Consider the following 23815-nt stretch of genomic DNA (forward strand, 5'->3'; position numbering starts at 1 on the left):
TATCTGAAACACATCAAAGTACAGCATGAGGGAATGGAAAACAGAGTGTGCACTGAGAATAGTCTCAGCAAGTGGAGCAGAATGATGCACTGCAATGCCTCTCCTCTCCAGCCCCCCATGCGTGCGCTCACGCACACACACGCACACACACACGCACACATCTCATGCATTTGTAAACTTGCATATTAAACAAAAAAGGCACCCACACACTGTTTCTCAGATCTTGTCACTTTTTTTTGTAATTCTCAATATGGAAAAGAAATCACAAAGAAATGCGGTAATTTATTAGTATCTAAATACGGCTACGATGTATCGTCTCTCATGATTGTGGACAGTGTCCCAATCATCCAAGTGGATGAAGGCGCAATTTTCTGACATTATCATAAGACAATAATGCAAATGTGTTTCTTGTAAAACGGTGACCCTTTGTGCTGTTTAGAAGAAAATCTCGGTGGTGGATTAAGAACGATTCTTTGGAATAATGTGTATAAATCTTACGTACTGAAGACAATTTAGTAACAAATTCTGCTGACTTCAATTAAAGTGCTTTTAATCATTTGGGTTATCAATGAGCTAGATTTTAGGTCTGTAACTAATAATGATTTGTCTAAAGCTTGCATTTTTTTTAAAGTTATAACATGAAACAACTGGATTCAAAATCATTAGTTGAAATAGCGAAAGTGTAAAAGTGTATTTTGAAAATTATAACACAAGCAATACCTGAAAAATTAAACAATGACTTTACATTTACATTAAAAAAATTTAAAAAAATTAATCGCCCGTCGCATGTTTTCAAATGTGGTGTCTGTGTTGTACAGTCCAGTTGTTTTTGTCCTTGTGTTGTCACATGTCACATACAGTACACGTGATATATTTAAGGAAATTAGCGCCGATCTGTAAAGGTTGAATCAAGGGCTTTGATATGAGATGCAAGTCAGCATGGTGTGTTGCAAATAGAATTTTGACCTTGGGTATTCATTTTCAAGTTCAGTGTGGGTCACCTGCGATAGATTATCAACCTATTTTATGTCCGCCATGTTCAAGGACAATCACATTAAATGGTGGATTTTTTTATATATTTTATTTTTTTTGCACACGCTAATTTGATATAATGAATATTCATTAAAGTCTTTGTTTCATTGTAACGTCTAATGCTGCCAATGGGGGCCTTGTTGAAGCTTGATGTTGACTAAACAGGAAAAAATCTTTTGTTTTTGCATGTGCACGAATTTGTGTGTTTTCAGATTTTGTCCAACTTCTAACTTGTTTGCCGAATCACTGGCTTAATTAGTTTGGTTTACGTCCGCAACTCATGCAACATGCATCACAGCTAATTAGCTGCTAGCTGGAGCGGGGGGGGGGGGGGGGGGGGGATCACACTGTAATTTTAGCATCCCGGATTTCATATGTGATCATACTGAGGATTATTTGCCGTCATGAATAAACAGAAAGAGTATGGATTGAATTTAGTGGCCATCTTGTTGTCACGGGGTTAAGGGTTGTCACTTTCATCTCCACCAAGTCATTATCATTTAAATTTTTTTGTGTGAAGAAAAATTAAATATTTACTAAATAGATAATGTAAAAAAATATAATAATAATTTTGGTTGGGATGGTGTGTTTTTTTTTTTCAACTAAAAATTGTACTTATTATGAATCAATCAAGCGTGATTGTTAGGGACACAATTCAATCACTCCAGAACATAGATGCATACAAAAATGACCGTATGGTCCTGATCCAAATGCAGTCTGTTCGGCCTTGTAGCAGGCATTCGCCCAACTCAGCGCCATTTATTTTCATGTCCACTGCGGTCCCCTTCAGATCGACAATAAACGGACATATTTCACTCAGCTCCCCCACCCCGGCCATCCCTCACCAGAGACGTCTTACGCTTGTATAAGGCCACCTGCTCTCCTCCGGCTTCCTTTTCGAGAGGCAGCAAAAGCGCGAGACACAAGTGAGCGATGGCAGGACGTTTGCAGAGAGGTTGCTTTACAAGTCGGGAGTGAGAAATAGAGGAAAAATTGAGAGGCAGATGGGAGGGTGCGATGTATGCCTTTGATAGCACCTGTATACGCTCTTCTCGTTCTCTCTGAGGACGCCTGTCACCGTGGAAGCATTGGACTGTTTTATCGCCCTCCCATGACTCTCTTCATGTGTCTTCCCCCTCCACCGCCACCCTCCACACTCCCTTTCTTAGTTTCTCTATCTCTCCCAGGGTCTTTTAAAATGTGTCTGAAAATGAGAAGATGAATTCTTAAGAGCGTGAAGGAATGTGGGCTGGAGTCAAAATAAGGATTGTTTCAGAAAGGATATTTCTTCTATTCTCTTCCGTTTACTCGGCTAATATTTTTCAATTCAAAGCTGCTAACAACCGCTTATATCATTTCTTCTCTGAACCAGCAGAACGCCAACTCAAAAATAGCAGTGTTTGTTTAGAAACTTAAAAGATACCCCTGCATGAAACCACGATCGACTCATTAGCTGAGTTTGATTTTCAGAACAAACAGATGAAGGGTATTTAAAGGCGCTTTCACACTAGCAACCTTAGGCCCTCTTAATTGGACTTCTAGTTGAGGGTTTCCAAAACTTTGGTGCAGGATCTGAAATGGGCCGTACATCAATTTTCTCATTGTAAATCAGGGTGGTTTGGTTCCTTTGTGATCAAATTAAAGAAATCAGGTTGCAGCCTAAATAGCGCAATGTCGATGTAGCAACAAGTAGCATAAACAATAGCATTAGCATTAGCATGGATGTATGAGGATAGCAAGGAAAATTATTATTGGTCTACCGTCGTCTGCTGAGCAGGCCATTCTTGTGAGTAATAAGAGGTTTGGTTTGATATGTATTGTTTTTTTTATTAGTATTATTTTTTTTTTATTACTACGTGAAAGGCAACTGTACCTGGGGGTGAAAAACAAGTTTATAAATTCAGCAAATGATTGGATCTCTATTTTGAAAAATGTGCTTTTTTTTTTTTTTTTTTTTTTAATTTCTTTTACAATGTCTGCATGGGAATGCCGCATTTGCATCCCTTACATTTTTGTCAACAAAATTTATCAACATGATAAATGAGAGGCCGCTACATTGCCATTGTCTTGTGTTATTGACTACTCTTGTCACGGAACACTAATGTTACATGCGCTCTTAATGGATTGGCATTATTTAGTCATTATTTATTAAGTGTTTCCTTCAATGTTTGTGCCGCCCCTCAGGCCATGGTGGAGACGGTGAATAATTTGCTGCAGCCGCGAGCCCAGACAGCGTGGAGAGAGCTGTCCACTAGCGAGCAACTGCACTCGGCCACACTGCTCCTCGACACGGTGGAGACCGGCGCTTTTATGTTAGCTGACAACCTCCTCAAGACCGACACCGTGCAGGAGACGACTGACAACATCCGTGAGTATTTTTTCTTTTTTTTCTTTTGTGCACAAATGCTGCTGAATGCAAGCTGTCGAAAAAGAAAGTCACTTAGCAGTCGACGAAAGGTTTAGGTATTAAATTCATACTGCAGTACACAATGGATGAATTGAATTTGGATTTCTTGTTCGGTGAGATGTGGTTTGCTACCAATTAGTCCAAAACTTTTGACTTTCTTATACTCCTTTTTTTTTTTTTTTTTTTTAAGTATTCATTGAAAGTACTTAGTTATTCTTCCATTCCTTATCAACAGCCCAACAAATCTACCGATGGATCATCGCCAGTGCACCAATCACGGTGGCCCTGAAGTGCAAAACACAACATCTAATTATAAAGCACAAACAAAATACGGCTCATAATAACCTGTTAGCATAAAAAAATCAAATAAAATTGAAAGAGATTAAGGATGAATATTTCTCAAATCTACTTATGTAACTTCTCTCCAAAATTTAGTGAACATCGCCCATTACGATTTGGCACGATGTGACAAGTAGTATTTGTGTTCCACTGCATCATTGAGTTACCCTGCATTTAATAAAAAAAAAAAAAGAAAAAAAAAACACTCTGGCAAATGTGAGGTGTTTAATGCTGTTAACTTTAGCGCTCAGAACGTGTCAACATTATTAGCGCACAAATTGAAAGGTTGCTTAACAGTACTTGTCGCTTTACCTACGGCCTGAGCGGCACGATCAAAGTCAATCTTTAATAAAGACCGTTCGTTGCTTTTCATTTAATTATCACATTGCCCGGAAATAATTCTGTGATGACATGTGCAAGGGGATAGCGGCTTCTTCAATTTAGCAAGACATTCACGTGTGTTACACTGAGCAGACGCGTACCTGTCAAAAAAAATAAATAAAAGGCAGAATGAAAAGCTTCAAGGAGAAACTTTGACGCCACTGAGACCTGCGTTGAGTGAGAACAACACAGAGAAAAAAAAATGACCTTGAGGCTTCCAAAGCATGGAATGAATTTGTCAAACACACCTGTTTTTTTTTTTTTCTTCCATACACAACACACACACACACACACACGCACACACGCATGCATGCACATATTTCTAAGCAAAGAAAAACAAAGCTAGTTATTATAGCGGTGCGCATACCGCCTTCACTCCTCTGCCTCCCGCTCCTCCATCATTTCTCCTCCTTGCGTCTCACTGATGCCATCATTCTGAACAGTCGGCTGCAGAGAAAAAAAAAAAGAAATACGGCCGAGTGAAAAGCCTAAAAGCGTCCATGCTTCGAACCTGCCTTTAATTGTAGTTCTTGTGTGGGGTTTGCTCCCCAAAGTAGCACATCCTGAAGATGTCCTGTCAGCATTGTCATGCTCACTTTGATTATTGTTCTATATTGAAGGCGGAATCCCATTAGTTTTAAGAGCGAGCCAAACTTTATATGACAGAGGTGGCTTGTGATAACCATCAACCTTCGAGTGTCTTTCCTCACTGCGAATCAGCGATTGGCTTCACAGAAACAAGAAGCAGCGATATGTAGTTTGTGTGTTCGCCTTCATTTCATCTCAACCTCGAGTGTCATTCTTGTTTTGCCCTCCTTCACTCCTCTCCTCCTCCTTTCTACGCTTGTGTGGTTTGATCTCATGTTTCCCGCACATCACATCCAACCAGCAACCCCCCCCCCCCCCCCCCGGTGGGAAGACTCAATCCGCTTGTATGTTACGCCATCAGAGGTGAAAAGGAGAAGCAGGAAAGGAATTTAAGTAAGAGATGATGAGCAATGAACGCTGCGAGGCTGATGGCGGTGCTGGAATGTCACATGATGCTTTGAGAGTTTTTCTGTCACATCACTAGGCAGCGAAATCACAGCTATTCACCTAATGTGGTTCGAACATTACACTTTACCCACTTAAGTTGGAATAGGTTTCATTGCCATGAACTGTCGTTTTCTTTTGCCTGCATGCTTGCTAAGCACACAGCAAAATGTAGGCTAGCTCATCTCCAAAGAACTAAAAACAGGAAATAATCTTGTTGTGTGCTCATTTCTCTTTTTTTGTGCCGTTAATCTTCCCTCCCAGCTAATCCAGTGGGCAGATCCATCGCGATTATCTCTTCTTTTTATTCATAACTGGCCTGATCGCACTTCTCATCGTGCTCCTCTGCTTCCTCTCCCTTCTATCCCTGCTTTCTCCCCCTCTAAGTCTTTCACGGGCGCGTGCAACAGGAATCTGAATGAGACATCCCGAAGAAGCCCGAAGAAGCATTGCGGCATTATTGAATGTGCGACTATACGCTCCAGTAATAGGCAGATGAATTAATTATTAGTGATAGCAAAAGAGTGATTTGAATGGATAACGCAGCGGCATCAGCATGCACACGTGTGATAACAATGATGAACAAGTGTGTTTCTTATGAAGTGGATTGTCATGACAAGGATGCTTTAATTAGCTTCGACTCAGCTTGTTTTGATATCCTGCTGAGTCGCGTATGGATGTGTGTGTGTGTTTGTGGCTCGATCTTCTTGTTAGAGCCACAGCAGCAAGCAAGAAACCAAACATGCTAGGGTCCCTGCGAAATTTGTCCTATATATATATATATATATATATATATATATATATATATATATAAATGGTTTGAAATAATTCATTCTCTGGACCTGACTGTCCTAACCTAAGGCCTCGTGGGCCATTTGATACCAGTCCATTTTTGTAGGAGTCCGTGACATATACTAAAAAATATTTCTGCCATGGCTCGCAATGGGATTAAAAAAAAAAATTTAAAAAAAGGGAGCTGGGCAGCGTTAGAAATGTGGCTGGCGAAAAAGCGGTGTGCCCTGAGTAATGGTGATTACCACCACTACGACCGATAAACAGTTAAAACGCACAAATAAATTCACTATTTAAATCGTTACAGACTTTTTCTTCATAACACTGTGGGAAATAAAATTGCATTCCGCTTCAGAAAAAAAAAAAATTTTCTCCACTTTCTGCTTAGTACAAAACCTAAAAAAAAAAAATGAATAAGAATAGAAAAAAAAACATGAACTAAATAGAAGGCCTACACGTCGCCAACTTTTAAAAAAAATAACTACATTATATATACAATGTTTTGACTAATTGGTTTTACCATGTTTAATAAGTCACAGCAAAAAAAAAAAAAAATCCAATCTTTCAATTTCTCTGTGTGCAGCGCTCAGATGCAGAAGTTTGGACACCCCTGGTTATGTCGTTCATTCATTTATAAATTATTTTGTAGTGGAAAACGCTTTGATTTCAATAACTGTTATTTTGAGCTTTAACAAATATCATCAAGTAATCTGAATACAAACATACTTGCGGACTTATTTTCTAATGATTTTAGCTTTCCATTCAAAACTCAAAATAAAGGTTCGAAAGAATGAATGTCCCTTTTATAGGCTTTAAAATAATCAACAAGTGTCGTCGCGTCAAATTGTGAAAAATAATCAAACGAGAACTGTACACAACAAAAGTGTTGTCCTGGCTGGTTGAACAATGTTTCAGTTATCTTGGGTTGCCATGGGGATGTTACCTAAGTGACGCTACAATTTAAAAGCCAAGGTTAACTTCAGCACATACAAAACATGTTTTCGCTACCTTTTGCCGAAGAATTTGGTTTGTGTGCCACAGTGAGACCAGTACACGTCTTATCTACCTTGCATTCCACTTATCTCGCCCCATTTCCTACCAACCCTTTATATATCCTCTGACTTGGGTCTCTTCTTTTCAGCTCTTCACTTTGATCTCCCCCTCTGACCTCAACCCTGCCGCTACGCCTCCTCTTTTCATTTAATATGCATGCCCTCGTGTGGTTTATTTGACGTGCGAGCTGTTTTCACACCGTAAGCAGCGTCTCAATCATCAAATCGCTCCGAAGCCGAAGATAGTGTACACCAAATGTTTAATTAGTTGTTAATTAGAATCTTTATCTATTACATTACACAGCCCTAATCAAGGATGTGCTAACAAACGCCGACGGAAACGTTTGATAATCACAATCTAAGGATTATCTACCTGAAGACACTTTAGCCAGTGTGGTTTTTAAAATATAATTGACTTCACTTTAATGACTTGTCAGATATTTTTACATGCATGGAATGAATGAGAATTGCTTGAGGATCAACATCTGTGAAGCTCTTAGTGAGAAAACACGTTTTGTACAAGAGGCTACAAAACAAACCTGATGTAACATGCTGTGCAATAACTTGTCTTAAGGGTGAATTAATGTGTGTGTGTGTGTGTGTGTGTGTGTTGCAGAACTGGAAGTGGCTCGGCTTAGCACGGATGGGAGCCTCACCGACTTGACATTCCCTCAGTCTGAGCAACACGGAAACTCCATCCAGCTGTCAGCCAGCACTCTCAAACAGCACGGTAGAAACGGTAAGGAGGAAATCTCCGAGTCACGCTGCGGCAAATCTGTCACGCTAACTCCTCCTCGGGGTGATCGAGCTCACCGATGTGTTGTTTTCCAACAGGTGAGATCAGGATGGCCTTCGTCCTCTACAGGAACTTGGGCTCCTATCTTTCCACGGAGAACGCCAGCGTCCGACTGAGCAGCGAGGCCGTCTATCCCAACTATTCGGTCATTGTCAACTCCCCCGTCATCATGGCATCCATCAACAAGGAGAGCAACAAGGTTTACCTGTCGGAACCTGTCATCTTCACGGTCAAACATCTACAGGTGAGTAAGGCTCACAGCGCACCGAACGAATGCCGCTGAACTGTGACGGAACGTGCGAGGGCTTAGTAAGGAGTCTTCATGAGTGGCAGCGGGTGTGCGCACTTGGGCAACCACATAGTCTCATTTTTTTACGACATTGTATTTTTTTGTTTTTTTTATTGTACGGATTATAGGTCATATTATATATTTTAATGACAAAATCTGGAATGGATTGGTCTTGGTAATTTTTTTTATATTACAAAAACCTATTATTGGGTGTGTAGACTTTTAATATACACTGGGCATTTTTGAAAAGGTACTTAAAACAAATTTGAAAAAAAAAACTTGGGCTGTCAACATTTAAGCATTAACTCAAGATTAATTAAAAAAAATCACGCAATTAAATATTTTACCTCAGTTATTTACTTCGAAAATTAATTTGTATATCTTGCAAAGTTAAATTCTTTTAATTTCGAATAAAATGTTTCCGATTCATATTATTCAAGCAAATACCCGTTGAAATTAATCATAATTAATTACAGATGATTTTTTTTTTGCGCTCAATTAGTTAAAAAATTGTATCACTTGACAGCAATAATAAAAAAGGAAAAAAAAAAACACTCTTTAATAATAACTGTGTTGTGCTTTAAATATCCCTTGCTTTATAATTACATGACCCAACACTTTTGTCCGGAATGCGTACAAGGAAGTGATTTTTTTATTTTTAACAAGCAAATCCCAACACAACACTCCAAAAAAAAAAAAGTCTCCAAAATGGATTAGTACTTTAAATTGGCATTCCCTTTATGATGTGTCGCTTTTATATACCCTAATAGGCCTTAAAAAGTCATTGTTGTCCCCGAGAACCAATTGGGCTAAATAGTGTAAGTCCTCTCATGTCGGCTGTTCTAGTTCTACTTTTCAAACAGTTTAACAGTTTTGTTAGGGCAGACCTTATTATCACATACACACACGAACACGCTGTGTTTCCGGTGCTCATTTGGAAAGTAACACTCCGATTCCTCAGTTTTCACACCACCACCACTCATAATCTCGCACACAACAAGCACAGCCTTTGCCGTGTCACCTCTTGACATGACATTTGTTGCTGCGTATTCCGTCCCTTCTGCTTGTTGTACTTTTGTCTCTTTGACTGCCTCTAATCATTCGACCCGTCCTATTTGTTTTACCGTGCCCTCCAAATGTTTTCTCGCGCAAATTTCATTTTTCTGTCATCTTCTCTGTTTCTGCTCCCCCAGCATTCTGAAGACAACTTCAACCCCAACTGTACCTTCTGGAGCTACTCTAAGCGCACCATGACAGGATTCTGGTCCACGCAGGACTGTCGTCTGCTGGCCACCAATCGCACCCACACCAGCTGCTCCTGCACTCACCTCACCAGCTTCGCCGTGCTCATGGCCCACGTGGAGGTCAAGGTAGGCTGTGACTTGGGCTGGGCCTGGCCAGCATGCTTCTGGAAAGTATCATGACACCAATTTGATTGCAAGAAAAGCTGCAGCACACACATCTTATAAAGGAGGGGGGTGGAGGACAGGAAGAGAATGGGACCACAACATCTGGCAAATGGATTTCGAACTCTCAAGGCTCCACACTTTGTTGTCATTCTTTGGAAAGTTTTACAAGTGATTTGTAAAACTCTATTAGGATATCCTGATCATAATATCAGATATTACTATTTATGTTATCGAAAAACCAGGGACTCCAGTAGGTTTTGTATTTTACACCAGTGGTCCACAACCACGGGTCGTGGCCCGGTACTGGTCCACGGGGCACTTTGGAATGGGCCACAAAGATTTAAAAAAAAAAAAAATGTTGCAGTACTTACTTTACTATTTGATGCTGAAAATTATTTTGTTTATAAAGTGACCGGTTTCTGTCAGTGACGTCGGACTCATACCGCACGTCACGATGCTAAATGTCTCGGGCGCATTACGCTATCTTAAAGCCGCATGAATAAAAAACAGACCATGTACAAAGCCCGCTCTGACACCTGTGAGGACGGATTTGATTGATTCAGACAATTGACTGTTGGTTCAAATATTCAAACTTAGATAGAATTAAAAAAATTGCATAGATCATATTTTTATGAAAACTTCCATTTGCTGCCATTGACGGATATAGAAGCCATATATATAGAAGTACATAAATATTACAGTAAATGTGTTTTAATCAAGTTATCAAAGGTAACAGGTCATTTTTCTTGTTTTTCCAAAACTACGCATTTGCATCATCGGTGGAACCTCAATTTCACTCTGTGTGAGAAACACCATTTCATCAATGTCTTTTCTTCTATTAAGAATCAGCTGTCGTGCATACGGACACACGCCCTCTCATCCAGAGTACGAATGTTATTTCAAAGAGAGGTCATTGTCAGGGCGCGCTTACTTGGCGGCCGTACGTGAATGCAGCGTGAGGCTTTGAGCAGTATATCGATCACGCCACTGCTGCGTTCAACACAGATCAGCCTGCCAGCTTGCAGGACACTGATAGATAGAGCTGGAACACCTGTGCAACACTCTGCAACGCCCTAACGCTGAACGCTCAATGACACACAGCCAGACTGCCATCATTCACGCCAGGGAGGGTCATTCCGTGTGACTGTTTGTTTCATATTCTGGAAAACTATACTTTCCTCTTGTCTTGCTCACAGAAAGCGGACAGCATCCACGATCTGCTCCTGGACGTCATCACCTGGGTTGGCATCCTGCTGTCCCTGGTCTGCCTGCTCATCTGCATCTTTACCTTCTGCTTTTTCCGCGGACTGCAGAGCGACCGCAACACCATCCATAAGAACCTCTGCATCAGCCTCTTCATTGCTGAGTCGCTCTTCCTGGTCGGAATCAACAGAGCAGACCAGCCGGTAAGAAAAAGACATGCAATATGGTTGCACCGAGCAGTCTTTTTTTTTTTTTTTTTTTTTTTCAAAAGAAGACCATTGCTGGCATTGCTGAAAATACTGCTGCTATATGCATTATATGGACAAAATGCTTAACCTCCTAATTAATTAATCAATCAGGGGTTGGGCTGGGGGATTTAGTACTTAACCAATGGAAATTTTTAGCAGTTTATTGTCGTCGGAGAGTTTTGCACTGATGATATGATCACTGGTATGTGTTCAGAAAAGGCCTGAGCCAATTATTTTACAACTTTCTATAAATTTAATGGGGTTATGTCATCACAAGACACTTGAATTTGAGTGGATATATATTTTTTTTTTATTTAACTTATGCTAGATTCATTTGCAGTATCATTGCCGAGTGTCAGATTCCCACAGGGACACGTTGCAGTCATCAATGACCAAGCATTTCCATTTGTTTTACTCATTAGAATTCGTCAAGGGGAAATTCACCTCACACTCGGCTGTATATTTGTCTTGCATACCGCGCAGAAAATCAGTTCACATATGTGCAGGCATGGAATGTTAAACTCGAGTAAAGAAAAGAGGACGCAAAGGGTGATGTACCTTTTGAAATTGAGAACGGCTTCGGTGCCTTGCTCAAGAGCATCTCAACAGCGGTTATCTATCCATTTGACATTTTAACCACAGCGAAATTGTCACCTTTTGGTTGTGTGTGTGTGTGGTACAAAATGGGCTGAGGCAGCTCAAATTGAAATTAAAAAATGAAATAAAACACGTTTCATTTTATTCCTGACCCACCAGCCACTCATTTTTTGCAGAGAATAATTGCCAGAAAAGTTGGCACAGAAAAATCAAAATCTCCTCATAAAGGCGAAACCAGCGTTACATAACTTTTTTTTTTTTTTTCCAATTGTGAAGAGTGAAAAAAATTGCTCAAGTTTTATCTCATACGGAATACAGAAGACCTCTTTTTTTCATAGGGGTGGAGAACCTTTTTCCCATCAGAGAGTCATTTCAGTTTTTGTCTTTTAAGAACCCGACTCTGGTATTTCGGAAAGAAAATGCGCTGTCGGCTATTCATCCCTGCCATTTTGTGTACATTGTATATTAGCGTACGTGCACATGACTATCTTTTGCTTTGCTCTAATAATGTGCTACTTCAGTCCTGCTTCACTCTCTTCCATGAGTCATTCACCCTCAGGTTAGTATGAATATATTTTATTTTTTTTTTGGAAATCCCAAAATCCACTTGGTTCTGCCAAGGAAGTCAATGCATGAATTTCAGTACAGCCTACATTTTACAAGCTGCTCCATTCAAACACATTCAACACGCAGACACGAACCAGACACATTTTTTGCCACTGCTTTTTTTTTTATGGTGTAAATTAAGTATATTCAGAATGTAAAAGAAATAAATAACTCATATGTAAATGATGCCTACACCGCAGCACGACTGTCTTTTTAGATTCATATTAAAACCGGAGATCCTGGATTCAGATCAAACACTACAAGATAAGATTGAGTAGTTTTATTCTGGGTCACTGAGTCTTTTCATGGTCTTGGTCATATTCATCACGCTCACTGATGCGGTGCTTTCAGTTGATTAGCGACAGCTAAGCCTGGCCAGACCCTTTTGCTAATCTCAATTGACCAGGCTGACACCATTCCAATAATTTCTGGTAGAAAACAATCATTCATTATGATTCGGACGCTGCCAATTAGATTGTAGGTTAATTTGGCATGTCAAAGCCAGTCGATTTTGTGTGTTTTCTCCAACTCTAATTATATAGCCTTTGTTTCTTCTTACCACTGCGGAGGAAAAAAAAATCAAAATACATTTTCAACCGACTTGTTGACTCATGAACTGAATCTACTTGAATTTGGATAATGTTTACCCATTTTTCATGAGCTCATCAATTAGTATTATATTCTGTGAAGATATAAATGCAAAACAAAAATAGGACCCTTCTTCGTTTGCTCTTAGTCATGTAGTTGCAAAATAATTATATATTTAAAAAAAAATGATAATAATAATAATGACAAAACGAAATCAAATTTTCCCGTCTCATTTTACCAAAATAATTACAATAATGTTATCTCTTTCCGTGGTCAGTGAGGCATAGCAACTAACACCGTATCATTCATTCCAAGATGGCGGCGCGCATAGACGCAGCGGCTAACAGCTCTCCCTCCCAGTGCTCCTTATTACTTTTTATTAGTGTTTGCTTCTAATTCTAATTCTAATCCTGCATTGTTTGAAATGAAGTAATTATTTGGCATATTGTGCGCAAAAGTGAGCCGAGCCACACTCTTTCAGTCTCACTAAAAACTGCAAATGTACTGCACACTCACTAAAACAACATTTATTTTTAAAACTTTTATTTATTTATGGAACACATTTTATAACATTTGCCCTGGTTTGGAGAATATGCTTTTGATATCGGCAGAGTAGCCAGGCGGGAGGAGGTAGAAATATTTTGAAGCGATGAGGCAATGCTCCTTAATCCTCTCATTTCATGGAGACCTCTACTAAAAATGACGTCACGTTATTGCCGCGTGTAATGAATTAACCGTCTGTGTGGCTTAATTACTGCTATCAGCATAAATGTACACTTTAGGGTTCACGTTTCAAGTGAGATTCAATTAAACGCAAATGCAAAGCCAAGAACTGTTACTCAAAACAACTTTGCATATTCATGATCGACGTCAGTCGTCTCCTGAGCAATCTCTCCCACCCATCCGGGAATCCATATTGGCCGTTTGATGGCGTATAGGTGGCTACGGATGAGCATTTATACTACCGATGCATCGCATACATGTCCGGTTTATATCCGCAAAGCAAAAAGGCCCGAAAAAATTTGATACGTCGCATCTGGGGAAAAAAAATCTGAACTGAGCTGCAGTGCCTAAGAGAGCCTAATAGGCCTAAAAAAAAAGCAGTGAAGAAAATCTAAAATTTTAATTTTTTAATTTTAAATTAAACAAACCAGAATCTCACGAATGACTCATATATTGTATTACCCTAATCACGAATATTCATTTCATGTATCTTTTATGATGCAGAATTATCAATAATAATTTTCTGTCATTGCAAACATTCAAACAACGTTATTCATTTTTTGCTAATTGTCAAACCAGGCCAGGCGCAACAAAAGAAGTGTCTGAGGGGGTGAGAACACGAACAATCGGGGTGCACGGCGGTCTCCAATTGTACTTAATGGCGCAGTTAATGCGCCACATTTAAAGGCAATGAAAGACGCCGCTTTTACTGACCGTGAGTGATGTCAGCTATGACCACTCCTATGCCTGCGCAGCTCTCCCTCTCACAGAACCGCCCGTGTTCAAAATGAGCAACATCAGGTCGAACCAATTACGAAAATAAAACCCTACTTGTATAAGATCTTAAATTCAAATCAACATCAGCATGGTGAGCTTGCATCTTGAAAAGCCTTGACAAATCACCCACCAACATTCTCGCCCGCTCTTGTCTTGTCACAAACAAAAACGCACTCATCGCATCATGTTTTAGTCATCGTCATTGTCATGAAAGAAAGGGGAGTTGACTCAAACAACTGGTATTTGCAGACTTGGTGGCGCAAATGTTGTATGGACAAAACAAATTCCAGACTAATTCCTCCAAGCAAGGTCACGCAAACATGGAACATTTTTTTTTTCTCCAGCATATTTTTTTTTTGCTTTTCGAAATATTTATTGATGTACCGCCTGTCTTGCGCACCGTCTGGCAGCATCCTTCATCGCCTCCACGGAGTCGCTTTGCATCTCATCAAATTGTCTAATTGTCAACGGCAGAGAGGAGAACAACGTGTTAAGATATTGTCTTTTGGATTCGTGTGCTTCTTTCTGGCTGTGTGGACGGGATCATGTGTCTTTCTATGCACGCTAGCTGCTGTGCGTGCGCAAACCACTCTCCCGTTAATTACCGGTGGCTATTCGTGACCTCCATTAACATCTTCAGCGTCACTTAGCTTGTAGCCGGTTAAGCCAGTAAATCCATCAGGAAAAGAAAATGACTCTGCATAAGCAGCATACTTTTTTTTTTCTCTTTTTATATACCTTTGTGTGCGCAAGGCAAAACGTGCCATCGTTAGAAATGGAAATGAGCGACTCCCCGGCTCCCTTAACTCATTGTGTGTCAGACATTAGGTAATTGTCTCTCTCACACTTTGAGCGTTTTCATTCAACGACTCTTTAGATCGCCATGGAAATGATGGCCCAAATCGCACAGATCATTCCTCCCTCTGCCTCTTTTCTGAAGCACGCCTCTTTTCTTCCTGCCCTTTTGCCTCAATTGTTAATACTGTTTTAGGCTTGATGCTTCTCTTTTCATTTTCCAAGTGCTCATCTTTGCTGCGCTCTTTTTCATTTTCGTATGTATTTATATACTGCCAGAGAGTCTCACTCACAAGGCTTTGAGAATGTCTTATCATCTGCCTCTCCAATTCATTTTACATCTTTATCATCTGTCATGACGTGCTGGTGACCACAATGTGATAGAAATGCATTCATCAGTTTCTGGCGCAACATTTAGCCATGCCTTAGCAAAGATTATTATTAGTAGTACTAGTAGTAGAATTAAGAATTTAGAATTCAGATTTTGCAGCCTGTGATGACAATAATTGAACGCAGTTTGTAATTTACAGTAATTATATCGTAAATTTTATCGAGTACATTTTACTCTAAAAAGACCCAATTGGTCCCAGTAAACAGTGTAAAATTTCAAAGAAAAGATAAATCATATTGGAGTTTACTTTCTATACACTTATAAGTTGCCATAGAAGTGTTGCGAGATTTAAATAACCAATTTCCATTGATTGCTCAAATTACGAATTTACACACTAGACATTGTAAAAGGAGTGTTGTATCTATTGTATATAATGATCGTTTTTTTACGATTATGCCAATAACCGTAATTGAATTTCGAACTTTCTTGTCGTTTTCTTGTTAATTATCCAAATGATTTCAGAATCAGAATGCCCTTTATTGTCATTGTATTTCACATGCTCTGTTCCTCTTCGGCGTCAACAATAGTTTTTCCTCTCTGGCTCATGGACGTCTTTTGAACGGTGTGCTTGACTCGTCATCGAGTGTAAATCCGTGGCAGCGGCGCCAGCTTGTCAGTTATATTTTTTCCCTGGTCTTCTTTGGGGACTTGTTGACGTTGAGTAATGGCTGCTCTATTAGTGCTGTCTTGAAGTGATTCCGTTGTCTGTAATTGTCATTATAATATGTGATGATTGTCAGCGCGCTGTTTTTCTATTTAGCCTACAGTCAATTCTCCCGTCAATTCTACTATCGGCAACCCAATTTCCGAGGATTCGCAGTTCCTCCCTTATTTGAATATGATAAACTCGTGCTTTAGGAATCTAAGTCACAGCCAAAGTTATTTTGCCTTCTTTTTAAACTTTCTACAAAAAAAAAACAGTACAGCCATCAGTTTGAATATTATATAAGTGCTGTGATAGTGTTTATTTATTTAAATCCTCTCCTCTTTTTCCTCACCAGATTGCCTGTGCAGTCTTTGCGGCACTGCTCCATTTCTTCTTCTTGGCAGCCTTCACCTGGATGTTCCTGGAAGGGGTGCAGCTATACATCATGCTGGTCGAGGTGTTTGAGAGCGAACACTCCCGGACTAAGTACTTCTACCTGGCAGGATATGGCGTGCCTGCTGTCATAGTGGCCGTCTCCGCTGCCGTGGACTACAGGAGCTACGGCACCGACCGAGTGTAAGCAATACGGAGGGATGATGGGGTGTGAAGAACGGATGGGGATGGAGGGAGTGTGCCTGCTGTCGTTTTGGCTGTGGCACTGGACTCTACAAGCGCTTGAGAAGTGTCACTACAGAGAGGCTGAGATGGGGAAGAAGCAGTGAAGGATGGCGGAGTAGGGACATAGAGAGTTGAGACTGCCTACAGGAGCGCAACAATGTGGGAATATTGAAAGGGTGCGAATAGAAAGCTTGGCCTCTTTGTGAGCGGCGGATTTATTCCCGGGAGGGAGTGCGCTGTCGTCAACGTACATGACGACATACTCACGCATGCTTGACTGAGTCGCAGGCTGAAAACCGAGAGAGAAGGCAGCCAACACCTCATTCATATGACGCATATGCATGCTCTACGTGCAAGAGTCAATCTCATGAAAGTTTGAACATGTGTGTCCTATGCCTAGGAAATGAGGTCAACATTTTATTCATAAGTGCTTAGGCACTCACTGGCCACAATATTACATAAACCTGCACATTATAATAATATACAACATCAAAGCCTATTTAGTGACATTCCAAATCAATATCAGAAACAGTTTCCAGGGTGATGCGGTGCAGTTATGCGCGAATAAAATCTCAACCCAATAATGAAAGAAGCCGCCATTGTGGGTGTGAACACAGCTAAAATCAAGCGACTCAAACTTGAACATACACGCCTTAGATTACATAATGAAATTACAGATTGAAAATGCACCACATGTATTTGATAATGATGCACTGGGAAGTACAAGAACTGTGTCTGAATGTTGCATTTTTCAAACTTTATACATTTATGTTAAACATTTAAAATCTCTTGCCTGGGCGCCTTATAAATAAGTGCTTCCATACAGGCAGGGAACAATGACAGCACATTATCAAGCTGTTAAATGATTCACATTTTCGCTCTGCTGCTCTGGAGATCGTTTGTAAAGTTCAGCTTTTCACGAGGTGCGCATCACTCTGTGGAAGTTGGGCAAGTGGGAAAGGGTTGAATCAGATGTTGAAGGTGCACCGGTGCCACTTAGCTCAATATTTCATCTCTGGATAATCAATAAAACATGAATCTGCATGCTGGGCTCCAGATGAATGTTCACTGTGTGTACTTTTGTGGGCCAGATGACAGAGCTCTTTTTAGACGATTTGTTTCGTTGCACAGTAAAAAGGCAAAATTACAACAATAGAATTCAAAAAGATGTCTTTGTTTTAATAATAAATTTCAAGCCATCAATTTATCACAAGGCCTCCATTCACATGAGCATCAAACCAAATCAAAAACAATGATTCATCTTCCAAATCAAACTTGGCCGTAGCCCAAAATAGTAATTGTTTTCACAAGTTAAAATTCTTTGACAGTGTCAATAACAACGAGCAGCATTTATCAGCTAAATTGAAGATTATTTCATGAAAATTAAAGTACGTGTTTTATTGAAGCGCAGATAAAAGTTCTTCATAGACTTCACGGGACAATTCATTAGGTACAACTATTCCATCAAATACAGATAATATAACAACCACGCTCAAATTTGCACTATATTAATTTTGAAATATAATTTTATTTATTATTTTTTTTTACAATGTATGGCATTGAAATGTATAATGTAAACTTCTAAATCGGACTGATCGTATAATAAATCCACCTAATGATAAATGCAAAGTACCTTTTGAAAAACCTGAGTTATGTGACTCATTTATCAACCACCACCTTGGAAATGGCACCGCTTCTAGCCTTTTTGAACAAAAATATGATACAACGCCCCATACTGCGCCCCAAATCTCTTCTTGCGTCTCATAATGAAGGTGGGAAGCAATGACTTGACGGAGGCGGCCATGGTGGAAGCTACAGTGACACAGTGCGGGGCCCCCGTAATGGAGGAGCGCTCTAATGTGGTGGAAATTGAAAGATTAATAATTCAAAAGCAGCTGGCCGTGAATCAGTCAGCCATTTTGCTCCAGTGAAACTTTTTAAGCGTGGAGTTGTTACCCCCCCAGTGGAAGATGCAATTTCTCCTCTGCAAATCAAGAAAGTTTGAGGGTAGCAGCAACATATGCGCTTATGTATACATATGGTGGCTTCAGGAGTAGTGTAATCCCTCCTGTGGTGATCAGATCAATCATATCAAAGAGAGTAATTTGTTTCCAATCTGCATAATTAGATACTTTATGCATTTTTTTAATACAATATAATTGATTGGAAATTAGTTTATGGACCCTTGACCTATGGCCTGCAGACCTCCAGGGGTCCAATTACCGCAGTTTGAGAACCACCTTCTTTGGTGCCTTTAAGTTGTCTAGAAATTGGTTCGATATTTTTTTCTGTAATTCTGCAAACTGTGTAAATGCGCATGAGGGTGTTGCACACACGCCTCTATTCTCCACACGATTCTCAACCCGAGACTCCTTAAACGGAGTCTTCCAAGCCATACCTCTGTTTTCAAAAAAACACATTATGTTCTACATATGTTTCGCCGACACACCACGCGTTTGTGTCATATACAGTATGTATCCCCTGAGGGTGGCGTAAAGGTAGATTTATCACGGGTGATCATCTCTCCTCCATTGCGTTGATGTATGTTTGAGCCATGTGCGTCCCCTCTTTCACTCCATCATTGCTGTATTTCTTACAATTCCTTTTGTCCTACACCTCTACCATGATGCATTTGAAAATCATGTAAATAAGTTGTTTGCCTTTCCTCCAGAGCGTGTCTGTGTACGTCTGTGATGCATAAGCTGTCATCTGCTGGTAAATCTTTGCCAGCCAGCATTCCTCTGAGACATGTTTTAATCCCCCTGCATCTTTCCTCTTTCTTTAGGTGCTGGCTGCGACTGGATACATACTTTATTTGGAGCTTTATAGGCCCTGCTACACTCATCATAATGGTGAGATATACACACACACACACACACACACACACATGCATGCTCTCTCTCAGCACACTTGGCTTGGTTGCTGTTTGCGCAAGTTACGTGGAAGTGTTGCCAAATCTCCGCCTTGGTTTCCCTGCGTATCTCAAAAGTGTGGAAATATATCAATTTAAAATCTCAATATAAAATATAGATTATCTCTTAAATTGCGGTTCAACAAGATGGAAATATTTGCGATGAAAAACCGTTTCCATCCATCCGTCATCTGAGCCGCTTCTCCTCACGAGGGTCGTGGGGGTGCTGGAGCATATCCCAGCTGTCTTCGGGCAGTAGGCGCGGTACACCCTGAACTGGTTGTCAGCCAATCGCAGGGCACACAGAGACGAACAACCATCCGCGCTCACACTCATACCTAGGGACAATTTAGAGTGTTAAATTAATTTAGAGATAACCGGAGCACCCGGAGAAAACCCACGCAGGCACAGGGAGAACATGCAAACTCCACAGCCAGTATCGAACCCACGACCTCTGAACCGTGAGGCCATTATGCTAACCAGTCGTCCACCGTGCCACCCCGCAAACCATTTTGTAACCATTACAAAAACTTAATCATAATTAGCAGCAAAATTCACCCAATTTATCCATCTCAGCGGTCGGCCATTTTGTCACTTCTGTCAACTGGAAATGACATCACATTGGCTCAGGGCTCAGGTAAGAAACTAATCACGGCTCACCTGTTTTCTGAAATTGAGCCGTGCTTGGTTGTTCCGACTAATGGACGTGTATAGAACATAAAAAAAATTTGGGATTGACTTCCCCTTTAAATCAATCCATGTTCTCAAGGTGCTGCAAAATGACATTCATGGACACGCCCCCCCAAATCGCCCCCCCCCAATTATTTAGAAAAGAAAACAAAACATTTTCAAATAAGCCACTCCGGCAAACTAATTACTCACTTCTACTTCCGGTGTCACGCGGGAAGTCGCGGCCATAATTGTTTCAACATCACAGCCCTTCTAGAATAAAGTGGACAGCTTGACTTTTTCAGCACGGTCAGCGGTGATGATCTTCAGGTCCCCCGCGGCCTTAACAGGATAAGCTGTTGAAAATAGATGGATGGTCGTAATGTGTCTCTGCTGGTTTCAGTCCTTGTACGCTTCACTGTAGACGTTTTATCAACAGCCGTGTGATCTGCAATTTACTGTACAAGAGCCCGCAACCACAAACATTTCAAAACTCTTCCAGCTTCTTTTAATAAAGCGCCAGCAAAGTGCAAATGTAACAAGAAGAACATGTGAATATTATTCTCCCTTCATAATCTAGTCATCCGACTCTTGTAAAACGAAGCGCTTGTGTCTCGTACACAGAGTTGGAAATCGAGTTGGAGCTTTTTGTCAGACGCGGATAAAAGACAAACTCCACACGCGATGGTAGCAATGAAACATGTTCCCAATTAAACGAAGGCTAGAATACACACTGCTGTGCTTCGTGCTTGTCTTAAAGTCAGCCTGCTGTCGCACTTCCTTCTACCGCTGATCTGACCGAGATTAGGAGAGGGGGCAGCGTAGTGTGCAGTCTTTACACCCACGGCTAACCAGACAGCCTCGAAGATGAAGCACAAAAACGACTTTATTAAAACACTAACTGCAACTGTGATACTCGGATATGTCCTCCAACGCTGATCCTGAATGGATAGAATAACTGCAGGATGTTTTTAAATCTCAGCACACGACCAAACTTCTAGTTACCGTTGGCCTGTGCCCTGCTTGAGAGACAGTTGGGTTTTTTGATTTGGGACAAAGAACCAACTAGTATCTGCGTTTGTGTTTCAGCTCAACGTAATCTTCCTCGGCATCGCTCTCTATAAGATGTTCCACCATACGGCCATCCTCAAACCGGATTCTGGATGTCTGGACAACATCAAGTAAGTGTACATTCGGCACTGCTACGCGCTGATGGTGCACGCTCCCGTGCAGAAAGATAAGGCGCATCAATGCATTTGTTTTAAATGTCTTTTGTAAAGTGCGATAGCTAATCGAAGACGTTTGAAGTGGAAAATGCGAGATCCAGCATGTTGCTTTTTTTTTTTTTTTTTTTTTTAAGTTTTATAAATAAAGGGAGAAAAGCTGTCCTTGCTCAATCCTGGAATCCACCTAGCAACAATTTGAAAGCCCATCAACACATTATGTAGTGTCTGCTTGATCCATAAAAATGGACTTATCGAAGAAAGTGGTTTCACTTGGGCAACATCTAGACTTGTTGCTGTTGCCCAGCAACACCACAGAGGGAAAAAAAGAAAAAGATGCCTGCTTTTACAGAAAGTGCAACACCTTGCATATTAAAGTATGTTTGCTTTTTTTTAACTATACACCCATCGACCACCACGTTTGGTACATACAGAAAAATGTTCTTGTAACCTTTATCAAATTTGCTTTTTCAAGGTAGTTATGATCACTTGTGATGCATTCATTTAAGCTTAATACCATATTTGGTAAATTGACTAGTAGTTTGAAAATGCATTATTGAATAGAATAATAATGCATGACGGGCCTATCAGCGCGGATGCTCTTAACGGTAACAATTATTTTAATTTCATTTTTAACTTTGCGAGGCTGTCATTATATTTTACAGGCGTAATCAGTGAGTTTAAATAAGCAATACAAAGCAAGACTATATATTGTATACTTGCGATATTTCCATAAGTTACTTTTTTACTACCATTGACGGATAAAGACGTCAAAGATCTTTTTTTTTTTTGGCTGGTAGTGAATGAGTTAAACGTCAATCATCCATAATCATCTATCAGTCATTAAATTTTATTTATTTTCCAAAGCCAATTATTTTGTGTCTCAAAAAGAAAAAGAGACCAGTGAATACAGCATCGCTGCATTGTTGTCTTTTTTTTTTTTTTTTTTTTTTTTTTTTTTGCTCAGAGCAACATTTGACCTGCTTGCATGTGTGTGTTCAGCTAAGCTATCTGTATTCTGGCTCCACATCCACTGTACAAACCCAAAGGGAGATATGTCTGAATGGGACTCCAATCTAATTCCCATTGTCTTTCTTTGATTCAGCATGTTTGCATGAAACACATCTCATTTTTGTCTGACATCCTCTCAAGAGGCCTCTTATTGAAAGTCACATCATTATTGTCTGCATATGACCCTCTGAGAACGTTACTTGAAAATATGACTTCATTTCAGAAGGAGCGCTGCGTCTCTGTCTGCTTGCGCTAACTAATCACGACTGTGTTATTCTCTCATTCCGCCGACGCGTGAGACAAAAGGCTACGGTCTAATTTGAACAATATGCCGCCGCTCAGTGGCGGGTGCCCTGTCGACATGCGGCGCATGGTGTTTAAAGTCAATCACGAGGTGGTCTGATCATTTGTTGTTCCTTATGAACACCACTGCCGCCGTCTCCTTTGGCGACAGCGCTGGGAAAGCATTTTGGAAATTAAGGAGCAACCGCATGATCTTTCCTTCAGTGCCTTTCAGGGGGATGCAATCAAAAGGGCCTGATGATAGATTAAAATCAAAGAGCACTTTAAAGAATATGACGCTTTTGGATCCCGCCCCCTCCTAGATCCCCCCCCTGAACGCTTTTTTAATGGCGTTCTCTCTTTCTCCGAATATGCTGAAGGTTGAATAGATTGTAATCTAGTTTTCGTTATTAGTCATGTCTCATTTCCTCGTTAATCATAATCATAAATTGTGCCCTTTTTTTGTCTCATTCCTTTGTCTCTTTCATTTCAAGAGATCATACGTTGTCTTTGGTAAGGCCATTCTCCAATCAAGATGCCCCGCGGACATTTTTGATCGGTTTTGGTCGTTTTATGCGTCTGTAGAAGCGGCCCCGTATTCGTTTCCCTTCCTTAATAGACCCGGTCGTGTCGACTCATCTCCCCGGAATATGAATTCCTTGAACATGTGTGACATTTGTGAGCTGTTTCTTTGACCCATATAACTTGCCCAATGTGCTGTTGAAATGTTACAATGTGAGCGAGGGGAAGCAGCTGAGAGGCTGACTTAAGGGAGCACCAAGGCGGAAGAGAAGGGGGCGCAGAAGGAAGGAAAAAAGAGGGATGAGTGCGCGCCTTTATTGGAGAGGGTCGGCAGACGGGCTTTATTGGCGCTTATGTCTCAGCTGAATGGTGCCACGGAGGGCAACATCAAATCAATCACCTCAGTCGCACTCACTTACTCTCCTCTTTTCTTTCCCCTCCTTCCTCCTGACTCGCTTAATATCTCGCTAATATCC

The 23815-nt window shown here is 40.5% G+C and overlaps 1 protein-coding gene across 11 annotated transcripts in view; it reads left to right on the forward strand.

Moving 5' to 3' along the window:
* The window catches only part of adgrl3.1 (adhesion G protein-coupled receptor L3.1), a 140293-nt gene that overhangs the window by 103471 nt on the left and 13007 nt on the right, over window positions 1-23815 (forward strand). For all 11 annotated transcript variants that reach the window (XM_088302181.1, XM_088302184.1, XM_088302185.1 and 8 more), the window contains 8 exons: window positions 3217-3400; window positions 7652-7774; window positions 7870-8075; window positions 9314-9490; window positions 10726-10935; window positions 16459-16679; window positions 19507-19573; window positions 21391-21482. In XM_088302181.1, the coding sequence (XP_088158307.1) occupies window positions 3217-3400; window positions 7652-7774; window positions 7870-8075; window positions 9314-9490; window positions 10726-10935; window positions 16459-16679; window positions 19507-19573; window positions 21391-21482 (1280 nt within the window). The remainder of the gene's footprint in view (window positions 1-3216; window positions 3401-7651; window positions 7775-7869; window positions 8076-9313; window positions 9491-10725; window positions 10936-16458; window positions 16680-19506; window positions 19574-21390; window positions 21483-23815) is intronic.

The sequence above is a fragment of the Idiotropiscis lumnitzeri genome, chromosome 8 (genome assembly GCF_059441095.1).
Source record: "Idiotropiscis lumnitzeri isolate Australia: NSW breed Sydney's pygmy pipehorse chromosome 8, RoL_Ilum_1.0, whole genome shotgun sequence".
Lineage (NCBI taxonomy): Eukaryota > Metazoa > Chordata > Actinopteri > Syngnathiformes > Syngnathidae > Idiotropiscis > Idiotropiscis lumnitzeri.